The sequence below is a fragment of the Physeter macrocephalus genome, chromosome 1 (genome assembly GCF_002837175.3).
Source record: "Physeter macrocephalus isolate SW-GA chromosome 1, ASM283717v5, whole genome shotgun sequence".
Classification (NCBI taxonomy): domain Eukaryota; kingdom Metazoa; phylum Chordata; class Mammalia; order Artiodactyla; family Physeteridae; genus Physeter; species Physeter macrocephalus.
Window position 1 is genome coordinate 32,998,925 of NC_041214.2, and position 15,316 is coordinate 33,014,240.

The 15,316-nt window shown below is 48.7% G+C and overlaps 1 protein-coding gene across 1 annotated transcript in view; it reads right to left on the reverse strand.

Moving 5' to 3' along the window:
• Positions 1-15,316, reverse strand: part of EPHB1 (EPH receptor B1) — a 437,960-nt gene that overhangs the window by 136,589 nt on the left and 286,055 nt on the right. The window contains exon 4 of the mRNA XM_007108469.2: positions 14,118-14,273. Within this exon, the coding sequence (XP_007108531.2) occupies positions 14,118-14,273 (156 nt within the window). The remainder of the gene's footprint in view (positions 1-14,117; positions 14,274-15,316) is intronic.

Here is a 15,316-nt window from a genome sequence, read left to right on the forward strand (position 1 = left end):
TTACCTATTCTCAGTACCACAAAACCCATAAAATATGTAGAATTAAATCTCACAAGACCTGTGTAACACTTGTATGGAGACAACAATAAAACTTTACTTAAGGGCACAAAGGAAGACTTGAACACATGCTCCTGGATGAAGAGATGCATATCATAAACAGGACAGTCATCTCCAAAGTAATCCCTCTAGTCAATGCTATCCCAATCAATGTAATAGGATTGATTAATGAGCTGTGCCAAGCTGATTTCAAAGCTCATCTTGAAGATAAAAATTTTCAGAATTGGCAAGATAGTTTGACAATGAATAATATGTACAGACTTGGTTTACCAGTTATTGAAACATACTATAAAGCTACTATCTTTAGAACAGCTTAGAACTGGTGCCAGGAAAGACTAAACAATCAATGGGAAAGAATAAAGATAAGTCTGTACAGTCACTTAGTAGGTAATAAAAGAGTTATCTCACTAACATTTTGGACAATTCAGATGGAGCTCACAGGATGTTATTTTTTTTATTTTTATTTTTTTTAGTGGTACGCGGGCCTCTCACTGTTGTGGCCTCTCCCATTGCAGAGCACAGGCTCCGGATGCACAGGCTCAGCGGCCATGGCTCACGGGCCCAGCCGCTCCGCAGCACGTGGGATCTTCCCGGACTGGGGCACGAACCCGTGTCCCCTGCATCGGCAGGCGGACTCTCAACCACTGCGCCACCAGGGAAGCCCGGATGTTATTTTTTAAATAAATTTATTTATTTATTTTTGGCTGCGCTGGGTCTTCATTGCTGTGTGCGGGTTTTCTCTAGTTGTGGTGAACGGGGGCTACTCTTCGTTGCAGTGTGCAGGCTTCTCATTGCGGTGGCTTCTCTTGTTGTGGAGCACAGGCCCTAGACGCACAGGCTTCAGTAGTTGAAGCACGCAGGGTCAGTAGTTGTGGCTCACAGGGTCTAGAGTGCAGGCTCAGTAGTTGTGGTGCACGGGCTTAGTTGCTCCGCGGCATGTGGGATCTTCCTTAACCAGGGCTCAAACCCACGTCCCCTGCATTGGCAGGCAGATTCTTAATCACTGCACCACCGGGGAAGCCCTGGGATGTTATTTTTAATAAGAGAAATAAGAATACCAATATCACATCTTACACAAAAATAAATTTTAGATGGAGGAAGCAGCTAAAAATAAACTCTATATAAAGATTTAAAATAAAATATGAGAGTGTTTTTATACCTTAGAGTGCGGAGGACATATACAAAACCAAGGCAAAAAGTCAAGACGCAAATCCTCCAAACCAGAAGGAAAAAGATGGTCAGGTATGAGCTCAAAAATTAAAAACCTCGATAATGCCAGCAAATGCACTTATAAATAGAGTTAAAAATAAGTACAGGGCTGGGGACAAGATGTCACATATAATTAATAGGCATCTAGAAATCAATTTTTAAAAATAAAAAAAGGGCAAATGTTATAAACAGTCAATTCCCAGAAGACAAAATAAACTGGTCAATAAACATATGAAAAGCACACACTAATTTATAATGAGGGAAATACCATCAAAATTACTAGGAGGTTAGTCAAATTGGCAAAAGCCAGAAGTCTTGATAACATCCAGCTGGGCCTGCCAGTGGGGAAGCAAGATGTACACCACTGGTAGGCATGTCACTTGGTCGAGTCTTCTGGGGAAGCACTTTGGTGGTATTGATTGGCTTTCTGAGTGTGTGTGCCCAGTAACCCAGAAATTCTATTTCTAGGTGAATTTCCTCCACAAATACAGGCTTATGTGCCCCCAAGGTATGTCTGAGCGTTTTCATGGCAGTATTGTTCGTATTAGTGAAACATTGTGTTGGCCCAAATGCCCACCTATGGGGAACTGTATAACACAGCAGAGGTTGCTTCCCCCCCCCTCCCCCCATCCCCCTGCTCCCCGCTCTGCCATCTCCCCTCCACCACCGCACCAACTCTCCTCTCTTCCCCGGTTTCACTGAAGACACATTTCCCAGCCACTTCCACAGAGATCACACGACGAACCTTGACCCATGAAATGCAATCCTTCACTGTCTCAAGCAGGCATCAGCATTACTGTGCTGTCGGGCCAGCTCAGAGGCAACCGTCCTCCTTCCTGAGGGACGCAGCCCAGCACTGCGGGTAGGGAGCCCTGAACCCGTCAGGTCCGGGCAGAAATCGGGCCCTGACACTCACGAATGTGTGAGCTAGGGTACTAGCCTTGCCGGCGCTCAGTTCTCTCATCTATAAATTAGGAATAACAGAGGTAGCTATCTCATATTCTGTGAGGTTAATTGAGAAACTCCATGTCAGGGGCTTAATCAGCACCAGCTGTTAGGTTAGGCTTCCTGTTAGGCACTTACGTTCCTGATCCAGTCTGTTGTGGCTTGTGTCGGGGACCACCAGGCACACAGCACTTGGGGTCCACTCAGAAGAGGCCTCTGCCCTAGGCCGTGGTGGTGCACAGCCTTCCCCACGCAGGGGGTGCAGGTACGGGCATGGTTAACCTCATCAGAGCTGCCTACAGCCCCGGAAGGACCAGGAAGCCCTGGTCCTTCCACAGTTGACAAGCACTAGCACAAAGCCTGCCCTTTGCTCACAGGGAGAGTGAAGTCTCACCTCATAAGCAAGTTCCCCTGTGCTGGCCAGCAAACAGCATCCTCTCTGGAGGAACAGAGTTGCTCTCCATCTCTGTTCACTGAGCACAGACAGGGCTCGGTGGTGACCATGGCTTTCCGTGGCCCACCTGCCCCCCCGGCCCCCAATCACCCACCAACAGAGGCAGCCTGCACCAAACCACATCTCACTGCACAGCTGTCATGGCTGGCCTCACTCCACGCTGCAATGTGGAGCTTCCTTTATTGCCATTTCCAAGATGAACAGAGCTCGTGAGATGATCCCCAGAGGGGCTGCTCAAAAGGCCACCTTGGGCATCTCTTGGCAAGTCTAAGCCCACGGTCACGAGAGGCGGGTGGGGGGGGGGAAGACACACACCAACAGTACCATTACCCCAACCTTCTCTCTACAGAATGGGGAGGGAGGACAGAGCGATCTCTGTGTCCAAGTGGCTTCTGGCCCTCTACCCACCAACCCCTGAGACAAGCCCCCCTTCTTAATGTGGTTTCAGAGTCAGAGCACCTTGAATGAGTGGAGCAGAGGTGGTCTCCGGCACAAGCTGGACGGAATCCTGGTCCTTCCACAGTGGACTTCAGACTGCAGCCTGCTCTCTCTCTGCAAAGTCATCCATGATCATTTACCCACTGGGGAGTCCAGACTTTAAGGCCACAGCCAATCGCCTGTCATAACAGTTCTCAGTTATCTGGCTCCAACTGGACACTTCACAGCTAGCTGTGTGGAAAGTTTCTCAGAAGACCAACACAAAGTTTCAAAATAAATTCCTCTAAAATGCTATTGTCCTGGTCCGATGCCACACATAATTCAGACAGCATGGACATTCCCACACTGACTATGAGACTCATTTCTTTCCACTTCACCCAACCTCCCTCACGATTCAGAAGGCATCACCAGTACCTCTTGGTACACTTCCAGTTGGGAGCAGATCACTAATCACTCAGGGGGCTTCACTCTCTTGGACAGTGTTCAGAATCTACCCTTACACTAAGTTGAAAGTGGCTTCCTTCTAAATCTCTGATGACAGTCAAAGATACCTGGGCCTCTTGGTCTTTGCCACACCCCAGTGAAGCCATCAGGGACATCTGTGGGTCTCTGGCTCTAACTGCCTTGCTGCATTCACGTGTTTTAGCCAACTGGGGCCTACGGAAGATCACAGTCCTGGTCTGGGAAAGGGTTGGCTAGTGCCAGGTTTCCAATAGGGCAGCTGGAGGTCCAGAGAATGAAAACAGGGGTGGAGCCAGTGATCCCACCCAGTGTAATGTAGTTTGAGGGTAGGTTCTGAATCCAGTCCCTGGACAGGGTCAATGATCCGTAACAGAAGGGTGCAGTGGGTCCATATTGGTTCCAGGACTGATTGGCAGTGGTGACTTTGAAAGGTGATTGCAAAGAAGAAACTGACTGGAGGTCTAGGAGGGAATCCCAGACCTGACCCCCTCCCCATGGGACTTGGGCTTGGCCTCTGGTGTCAGAACTGGATCAGGATCTGATTCTGGGTTACATGGATGGAAGAAGGCAGACTAGGGGAACCAGGATCTTAGTCACAGCTGGGGACCACCTATGAGGAGCTGGGGACCAAGGTGGTCTGCACAGGTAACACACGGATTTGTGATCACATCGTGATGGGGTGGAGATGGGAGTGATGGTGTGAGATTCCAGCCAACCTAGGATGACTCTCCAGAAGCAACTGCCCTAAGATGCCCATTTCCCCCACACTTTTTGCTCTGTTCTTATTTTGGACCGTGCAATTCAGATACGACTCAAACCTTATTCATAATGACCAAAACAAAGACAATTTTTTGAGCCCTTACCATATGTCTGACACTGAGTTAGGTATATACATCATCACAACTTGGCATAATAATAAACAGTATCCTCACTTTATGGAAAAGAACAGAGGTTCAGAGAGGTTAAGTAACCATGGCAAAGGACGTGTGGAGCCAAGAGTCAAGTCTGGTCTACCTGATCCCAAGAGCAGGGCTCTTACCACCTGGTTGTGTTGGGCACCTACCATGCAGGGCCACAGAGGGGATAAAAAATCAGATCAGCATGTCAACAGCTTCCAGTCCAGTGGACAGAGAAAGCCCTACACCTGAATAGATCTGAATAGAATATTCAGAGCGTGCATCTCCTTTCCTGGGGATGAGGTAAGATGCTGACAGAAGACAGAGGTTGTACAGCCACATGCCTCCAACTGTCTCCACCTTTGAGGAGGAGAATTGGAGCAGAGAAGATTTAAGGACCCTGAGCTACAGCTGCCATCAAATTCCAGCATCCCTCTGAGACCAGCCCCACCTGGGATCAGTGCCTGCAAATTAGACATCAGAGCCATTGCCTGAAGGCCAGCAAGGAACATTCAGGAAAACAGAGGGTCCTAGAGCCATGGGGTAGACAGTTTTGTTCCGATTTTCAAAATAGAGAAGAAAGTAGATTAAATAAATAAAATTTACCTCAATCCCCTCCTACTTCTGAAACTTCATAGTTAAATCAGTGCGTGGTGAGCCTCAAGGAAACAATGACAAAAACCAGCATGGGTCTCTAAATATGTCAGGCCAAATGACATTGTTTCTTTTAAAAATGTATGAGCCTTTAGAGAAAAAGAATATAAAGAGTATACCTAGGTTTTAAGAATGGTAACTGAAAAAAGTACAGAGATACTTGTGTACCGAAGGAAGAAATGTTAGCGAAACGATAATTGCAGTGCTTGGATTTTAGCTGCTTTGAAAATAGCACAAAAGTAGGGTGAGCAACTCCAATAATAGTAGTAAAATAAAATATCTTACTTTCATTGAATGCTTCCGGTTTGAACAATGCCAAACACTGTTCTAAATAGCATTACTCCATTTATACCCTTGACGACACAGTGAGGCAGACACTAATACTATGCCCACTTTCTGAATGAGAAAGTGGAGACACAGAGCCCTGTCACTTGCCCCACATCACACAGCTGGCAAACGTCAGAGCAATGTTGGAACCCAAACACCAGAGAGCACACTCCTAACAATTATGCTAATACTTGTCCATTGAAATCAGTTTTCAAAATGGTCTATACTTGAAAGAGCATGGTGCCCAAATCCACAAGGCAAAATGTCTGAAGTTACATGCGTAAGTGCAGAAAAGGGGAGACCCAAATGGGCAGCATTTCCTAAAGGGACAAACAAAAACTTTGAATGTTCAGTGGTCAAAAAGTATGGTCGGAGCCCACGATGTGAGAGGCTGCAACCAGTATCCCAGTCACAGGAGAAAATCCACCAAGTTTCCACTGGACCCTGCTCGGGAGCGAGGGTCATATGTTTCATTCTGGCTGCCATGTTTTAAGAGTTGTATTGATAAATGTGAGATTCAGAAAAGGACACTGGGGTTCAGGAAATCATACATGTTGGGGAGTAGATAATATAACCAATGCTTTGCCTGCAGTAGGTGATTAAGGAAGGATAAGGAAATTGTTCGTAGCACTGGAACCCCTGGTTCCACCTGCAGGACTTTGGTCCCCAATGGTGGACCAGTGGTGAGGAGGGGAGGAAGGCAGTGCCTGATCCAAGGTCCAGAAGATCTCTCTTACTGTGATGGGTGATGGCTGCCTAACAGTGGAGTGGAGCTGCCCTGCAAAATATACCAGCTGTCCGTCATCACAAATATTCAGAAAACTAAAAATGGAATGACTGCCTCTCAGGGTTGTTGGAGAGACAGGGCTGACACTCGAGAGGAGTTTGGGTGGCAAGGCCTAGAAGGCTGCTCAGAGTGTTAATAATCTGTGACTCCAAATGCCCATGAGACGAAATGCTCTTAAGAGGAAAAGCTGAAGCAGAAACAGCAGAGCCTGTGCCCGGCTCTCAGCTTAAAACTTAGAGCTATATGATGCCTCCTAAGGGTTTTACCCACTTGGGTCCAACAACTATGAAAAGAAATTGTAGATGATAGAAGTGTGAAAGCCCATGTACACAGGTAACGCTGGCCCTTCTTGAAACAGCACTGACAGTTAGAAATAGCTTTCAGATTGCTGTCACACTCCCTCAATTCTGCATCTAGATGTATACACTATCCAAATCCAGGCACTCTGAGAAACAGCTTACCCTATGACTCTTGTTTATCTGTGACCCCTGTTGGAATTTCATCTCAAGCAACACACAGATTACCTCCTCCTCAAAAACACAAATGATATATTTTTATATGCAGTGTGGATCACAAAACAGGGTAAAATCAAGTGGCACCTTTGACTATAGAAAGGGGCACATGGTGGATATTTTACTAAAACCCTGATCAGCAATGAATAGTGAAACTAACCTTGACTAAAGCCGCCCTCTTTTAATAGGTTGCAACTCCTAGATGATGAGGTAAGTGCTCTTGAAAACGCTGGGTTTTGAAAAGTATTTAAAATCATCCCCATTGTGAAGACATGTAGACTAATGAGCAAACAGTCCTCAATTTATAACACTGGATTCCTGCGTCCTGTGGCGTGTTTGTCGCCTTGGGGGACCTTCCTGCCCTACTGGACTGAAGGGCCCCTCCCTGAAGCAGTGGCCCCCAGAGGTTACCTCTCGGCCTATTTCCTGCTAGGTGGCATGGAGGACCACCGGAGGGGTGAGGCCCATCACCCATCACCCTGCCCACCTGATCCTCCATCTGAGCTCAGGGGAATGGTCCCCACCAGTCACTTTGCTTGTGCTTTAGTTTCCCCCTCAGCTCTCCCTGAGCCCACTCCGGCCAGGTCGTGCTCTCTGGTCTCCACTCTCTCTCCCCCACCACTGGTCCCACCACCCAAGGCTGAGAATGAAATGGAAACTGGGCCAGAGCAGGTGGGTGGTTCTGAGAACAAGTGAGAGTCTCCCTGAAACACTCAAACACAGACACACACTCCCTTCACAACATACCCCTCTTCTCTTTTTCCTCAGGCATGTATTCGCAGCCCCTCTCTCTCTCTTTCTCTCTCTCCCTCTCTCTCTCTGTCTCTCCAGCCTGCTACACAAGACATTGACGGGGAGGGGCAGGCCTGTGGTCCCAGTCTGCAGAAATTCACTCAATGGCCTTTCTCCCCAGGAGTCAAAAGGCAAAGGACAGAGAAACATGACCTAATTCTAAAGCAACGTTCTCAAACTTTAGCGAGCTTCAGAATCATCTGGAGGTCTTGTTAAAACTCAGATCTCTGCCTCCTCTCCTCCCCACTCCCCATCCCCAGAGTACCTCATCCGGGAGGTCTAGGGAGGGGCTGAGAATTTGTATTCCTCACAAGTTCCCTGGTGACACTGAGGCTGTTTGTCCAAGCACTGCATCTAAAAACCACTGCTACAGGGCTTCCCTGGTGGCGCAGTTGTTGAGAGTCCGCCTGCCGATGCAGGGTACTTGGGTTCGTGTCCCGGTCCGGGAGGATCCCACATGCCGTGGAGCGGCTGGGCCCGTGAGCTATGGCCGCTGAGCCTGCGCGTCCGGAGCCTGTGCTCAGCAACGGGAGAGGCCACAGCAGTGAGAGGCCCACATACCGCAAGACAAACAAACAAAACACTGCTACAAAGGAAACCATCCCTGGCCAACTTGTCAAGCATAAGCCATCAGGATCCAGGACTGGCAGGACGAGGTTATGATCTGATGTCCTTACAGACATTTTACAACACCACGAAGGCCATGAGACCTGGCTGCAGAGGACTCCCTTCTTTCTCTGTCATCCCAAGGTTCTTTCCATCTTCTGGGCCCCGGTACCCTCTTCTCCATTGCACCCACCCTGCCTGCAAAGACCACGGTCTGGGCAGTGCCATACTCCTGGACAGTCCATCCAGGGAGTATGTTCCTTGCATCATAGGGACCACCCTGCTGCCCTGGGACAGCTGGGGTGAAAGAGGGAAACAGCTGCCAGCCCCTTAAAGGATGAAACATGAGCTTAAAAGAGAGAAACGGGAGTAGGCAGAGATGGCGGAGGGAAGCTTGGATTCTTCTCCTTCTCTGTGGGAGGTACAGATTCAAGAGTGAGAGTAACAGCAAATCTCTATCCCTGCCATGACCATCTACAGCATGCTCCTAAGAGCTACCAAACTGTAGCTCTAACTGTGTATGAGGTTGTGGCATTGGAAGAAGACAGACCTGAGTTTCCATCCTGGGGCTTGCCTGACATCCTGTCATTTAATTCCCACCACCTCCTAATTTGAGTGCCATCATGCCCAATTCAGCCGATGAGAAGCCCCTGCTCACAGAGGCCGTCCCGTGCCCCAGATCACACTCCTTCGGGATCCACACCCAAAGTGCCTGCCTTGCTGCTTAGCTTCCCAGCCACGTCTCTGAGTCAGGAGGGAGCTCAGGGGTGGTCTCTGGGGGACCCTGGAGGGCTGGCCGCCATTGTGCCCCCCATGGGAGGGGACGGCAGGCGGGGCCAGCAGCCAAGACAATGATCTCTGGAGCCCCTTTTCACTCCACCTCTATAATCAAAACTGCAGAGGGAAACCCATTGTATTTGAAGAAGAAATAAAGAAACAAGACAAGCACTAGCTTGTCTCTGTGATCCATCAAAGTTTCTCCCATGTGGGTGCAGAAAAAAAGGTTTCTGTGGTCGGAAATGTAACAAAGTAATTATTTTTACACCAGTCCTTTTGCATAGTTTTTCACAGACAGCAATTTTATAAAGCATAATTATCTATTTTCACCTGCTTCATAAATTCCTCCTTTCCATTTCTTCCCCCCCTAAGTAGAAATTACTTAAAACTGAAGGCATGCATTTCAGTGCTTGGTTTCACATTGTCACACACTTCCTCCTACGTTCCTGGCTGCCACCTCTCTCCTGATGTCCCGCCCGTCACACTTTCAGGGCCGTCAGACCTTCCTGTGAAAGAAGCAAGCCTAAGCCTGAGGAGTCACTGAGCCCCTGCTCCCTGAGAACTGATAGCCCATCTCCTCAGCGGCCACTCCTGCCCAGCTTCTCAGCATATCTCCGTCCTGGAGGAGAGGGCTCAGCAGCGTCTGGAGTTCTCTGACACTCTAGCTGCACCTCCCCCTCCTACAGCCCGTCCTTTCCCAGTGGCTGTCCCCTTCTGGTTGGTTTTCATCAGGATCTCCAGGCTAAGGTGAATAGTGACTCTGATCTGAGCCACACGATGGATTCTGCTGTGACCCATGGGGCTGGCGTCAAACCTGTACTCTCCCTAAGGACGTCACTTTTATTTTTAGATCCCCTATCATGCTGGAAGCTTCCATATCTGCTGCAATCTTCACACTTTCCAGGGATATAACCAAAGCAAGTTCCAACACTGATTGAGAGTTTACTATGAACCAGGCACTGCGCCAAAGTCTCCATAATGATTTTGCTTAATCCTCGTAACAATCCAGAAAGGCATACATTATTATGAGGTCATGAGAAGAAAATGACAGAATGTAAAAAAGTTAAGACATTAGCTCAAGGTCACAGAGATGGTAAGAGCCAGAGTCAGGATTCAAACTTTTGTCTGTGAAGTGCCAAGCCTACCTTCCCAGTGCTACGTGCAAATCGATGATTCAATACGCTTTCCTAGGACCCACTCAAGGTTGGGGCGGTTTGGGGTGCCAGGACTTCCCAGGGGGCCTCAGGGCCTCTGCGCAGTGGCCCAGGGAGACAGCAGGAGGAAGAAAGCTGCAACTTCCTCAGCTGAAGCTCAGAAAAACTTCAGGGTCTCAGCTCCCCAGCCTACAACCTCTGCAACCCCTCTGGCGGGTGGGGCTGCACCTCCCCCTTGACGTCTCCCCCCTGCCCCCTGCTGTAAGTGGCCCTTTGGTAACTCCTCATTAGAGCTGGTCCCCACTGTCCACTCTGTGTAGCCTGGCTTCTTTCAGAGGGTTTTGTTAGCAGGGAGGGGTGAGGTCACCTGTGACCTGCCTCTAGCCATCCCCCAAGCTCCCACCTCATCCCATCCATGGCTTAGGTTGCCCCTCTTTCTCTGAGGGCAGCCCTGACATGCTGCAGTGTGCACCCTAAACCCTGACATCAGCCTCCTGGTCCTCCCTTCCCTCCCTCCAGAGCCTGTCAGGGACAAGGCCTCCTCCTGAACATGAGCACATGGGGCCATGGCTGTACCAGGAGGCAGTCGGCCAGATACTGATGCAACAGATCCAGAATGCCGGGCCTGGCAGAGGTGCAAGGGGGATGAGGAAGAAGGAAGAAGGGAGCTGGGTGTCCAAGACCAGCAGAAATACATCATCACAGACTCATTCGCCGAGTTCCCTAAGGCCCCTCGTCTCACTTCACTTGAAGCCCACACCAGTCCTTTGACACCTTAGCCTTGGGGTGTGCTCAAATCCCTGCTGAATCTATGAACATTGTCAAGGACAAGGCTGGACACACAGGGATACCAGAGCCTCTCAGAGGTCAAGGAGATGACAGGCTCTCCAAGGAGATTAAAAAGAAAATGAAGAAATGTCCACACAGGGCTACAAAAGTTGTCATGCATTCTAAATGTTTAGATTAATTTAGAATAAATTAACACTTTGAACACAATAAAAAAATACAATGAATATATATGTGCTCATTTCATGAGATTAACATGATTCATTAAAAACATTCATTTGTAGCACACTATAGATATTTTTAGCCTTGTAAAAGAGTACATTTTAAATCGTAAGATTCTTTGTAACCTTTTCCATATTGTCAGTGAATGACTCTTGATACAACCTCATTTAAGACGGTGGCAACAGGTCACAGCTGAGGCCTAGGCTCTTGGAAGCTTCTGACACTGTGTCCCCTTTCCCTGACACCCACGGGACCTGAACACTGTAGATGTCAGCTGTCCTGTACATTTTAGAACAGACCTCCCCTTTGCCTGGGTCCTCCCAGCGCCCTACCGGGCCATCACCGTCTCCTGCTTGGATGGACAGAGGAATGCACTTGTGAAGTGAGCAAGTACCTGGGCCCTTACTACCCCCCACCGCCCTCTGTCAGCTGGCTGGGCCCATGCTGGCCGCCTTGCTCCACCTGCAGAACCAGCTGGGCCCCCAGGCCATGGTGCAGGGCTGCGCCTGACCTCCACAGCTCCAGATATGCTCCTTGTATCTGAATAATTATTTACTGTGGTGATGTGTGATGCCTTTTTAAGAGAACAGATGGCACCTCCAATTAGAATGCTTTAAAAGGAAAGCCTAATGAGATTATAGAAGCCAACAAATTGACTTTTTCATACAGTACTTCCCTGGCACACAATAAATCAAATATATAACGAGGCTCAATAAAATAATAGGTTTATTTACACTTGTTTTGCCTAGCATTGTGCTGCTGCCCAGCCTGGCCTCTGTGTCCTCTCACCCATTGCTGGCCCCTGCTGGCCAGGGCAGGGAGCCAGACAATGCGTCCCTGAGCAGCTCTTGGCCTCACCTTCACAGGCAAGCGTGGCTCTGATTTGGCGATTTCTGGTCTGACCCTAGCGCTCTCCTTCGGGGGGAAAAGAGCACAGGGCTGTGTACAGGGTGTGGTGACACCCCCAGGCATGTCCAGCATTCACCCCCACTCTGAGTAAGATGAGGAGATTTTGGTGGGACACAGTGGGTGGGAAGGTGTCCCTAACTCAGAGTTGGCTGGACCAGGACAGGAGAGAAAAGCCTGGGAGGTCTGATTTTAATGAGCTGGACTCAGAATATGGGTAAGCAGCACAGAGTGAGGGTCTGCAATGTGTAGAGTGAAGGCTCTGGGATGTTCCTGTTTATACCGGGAATCAGTCCTGTTGGTTCAAGCACTTCAGGTCTGGTGATAGAAGGTAGATGGGAGATGTCAGGTGAGAGGTGGATGGGAGAGGTGTTATATAGCAAGGATCTCCACATCAGTATTCTGAGCCTCTGGTTATTGGTCTACCTTCTCTCTAGGTGACCTTGTCCAGGGGCTGGATGGGTTTACAGGGTGTGTCTGCTGAACTTCCCTAGGTGGGAAGCTGGGGACCCAGATTTTTATTTGCATGAATTTATCTGCAGAAGGAGCCTGGCCAATCAGAGAGGATCCATGAGCAGAGTGGAGCAGAATGTTTCCAGAAGGGAAGCTGTGAGACCTGGGCTTTGGCAATCATGGAGACTGGTCCTTGGTCTGGACATCCAGGCAGCAGAGATTCAGCATCCTTAAGTGGCTTCTAAAGAAGTACATTAAACAATGCTTCTCAAGCCTACAGAGACACACAGGGGAACCTCAGAAATCAGTAGATGGGATAACACAACAGAAAGACAGGGACTCTAGTCAACAGAAATGGAATCATTTTTGTTCTTACCAACCCAGGGAGGTCTGGGGAAAAATCAGTTTATAAGAGGATGAGCTTTTCCTCAGTTCAAATCTATAAGCATTGATTGACCTTAGGACCTTGATCTAGAAGACACTTTCATTCTTCTTTTTTATCCAGCAAAGATTATGTAAACTGCAAGGCCAGAATTAAGAAATTATTCTACTTGGAGCTCAGTCATTTTTTTTCTATTTATCAAACTGCAAATAGGCATGAAATGCTCTGTCTGTGCCTTTCTATGCTGGGGGTGGACAGAAAGAGTTTGGTCAGAGGAGGTGAAGGGAAAGTCCTTGCTCAGAGGGATCCAGGCAACAGCATCCAACCCAGAAGAAAGTTCTAGCATAATTAGAGGTTAACCTGGAGCACTGACTTCTGAATGCAACAGGAATACTGAGAAGAAAAAGCATCCCTATTTCAGGGCTGCTACACTTAGGAGAGGAGGAGCAAGTTCTTGAAAGTTCTGTGCAGGGAGAGTAGTGCTTCCTGACTCCCCACGATTGTGGATCATAAGGGAGAAGATTGTGAGGAAATTCTCCCCTCCTCCATCCCTCCCCAAGGAGTGGGGTTGCCGCCTCCACTTTTGGCAGGATGCCTGCCCTTTCCTCTACAGCAGAGAGGGGGAAAGTGGTGGAGCTGACGCTCTGGACCCAGCCCCTAGAATTTCCACCTCAGTGCACACAGGCCAGGACTCGGGTCTTGTCATTTGGCAGAGGCATGGATGCACCACACTAGGCACTGGAAGGGACACAGGGAGATGAGTATACGGAGCTGGCACACAAGGACCTTCATTGGTAACCAAGAAGGCAAGTGCAGAATAATTGGACAATTAATGAAATCTGGAGTTTTGAGGGAGCCTTGTCACAGAGGTACAGGAAGCCAAGTGAAAAGAGAGGATGTTCTCATCTGTCAAGACCAAGGGGGCTTCTTGGAGGAGGTGACTGGAAGGGTTACTAGGAATTGTTGCAACATCCTGGCGCATCTTGATTTTGCACTCAAAGAACTCTCCAGTTGACATTTTTTAACCATCTGGTGGGCATAAGTTGTCTTCCTTGGGTAGGAGGAAGGCCCTCCCATCTGAGAGGAGGGGGCCAGGAAAAAAATCTTGACCAGATACTAAGGAGAGAGGGGCCCTGCTTGCCCAGCAAGGAGCTGTCCGTTTCAGCACCACAGCCAACGTCTCTGCTTTGTACTATGCAATTGGAGGATGCTGTCTTAAGTCTTCCCTGCCCTAGGCCCACGTCTTGCACTATCAGACAACCAAACTCCCTACCCCAGAGACCCTGCTAGATACTTACTAGTGCATGCCACGTCTGGGGGGTCAAAATCCGCTCGGTAATAGCCAGTCCGGCAGGTGCAGATGGGAGATGCCTCTGAAGGGGATCGGCTGTTGGAGGGACAGTGAGAGCAGCCCTCAGCTTCCTGGCTGGCCTTGAACATCCCGGCAGGGCAGGCTGTAACACAAAGAGACCATCTCAGAATTAATGGGAGTGGCAGTCAGAGGCCCTTCCCTGGAACTGGAAAATGAAACGTTCTGTCACGTTAAAAAGGACATTGAGATACCCCCTTGCACAAAGTGAGCATTTCGGTTTGAGGCAACCCCTACTTAACACTTCCAAGTCTTCAAACATCCTGAGTGAAATATGCCTTGCTGGTACCAATGGCTTCTCTCACTTGAACAATATGAATAATGATTCTTCCCTTTCAGGTGTGTCGAGAGATTTAATTGAGAAAATGAATTAATGTGTAGCACAATGTCTGAGGCATAAGTGCTCTATAAACGGTTGTTCCCTCCCTCTTCCACCTGTTAACAGTCGGGGCCTTACCCTGATTCACTCAGTGAAGAAATTTCACCTGGGCCTCGGATGGAAAGAGGTCCTGGTTGACAATGAACTGGACCCATGGTTCTTAAATCCCATGTTACAACACACATGAGGGAAACTGTGAGCTGTGTTAACATTTATTATGAATGGTGGTAAAGGGCTGAAATTCATGAGTGATTCTTTAAGAGATATTAAAGTGATTTCAAGGTTACTGGCTAAACAACATCATTCTCCCTTAATTGCATTTTGAAATGCTTTGTGGGGGTGGGGCAAAGCAGGATGCCTTTGTAGGCAGTGCACCAGGGAATGTGTCATCACTTGGTGTCATCTATCATGCACATGTCAGTGGGGAAGACTGGGAACTCCTGGTATAGCCCGATGTCCACTGGAGCTATTCTCAGATATGAGGCACTTATTCTCCTTGCTCCATGGGTCAGCCTGTGAAGAGCCATGCCCCAAAATGTCTGGCTCTAGGCCATCCCTCAAGCTTTTACCATGCCTCATCTACAGAGACCTTTGACTCCAGACATCTGGTCTCTGCCTTGCTGATTCCACAGAAAATTGCCCCTGCCAGACCTGCTTCCCTGAGGCCCTTCCTCACTATCTCAGCTCCTGATTCTTCTGGTCTCCAAGAATCCTGCTCTGGCTTATCCTCCTTTGAGACCAGGTAAAAC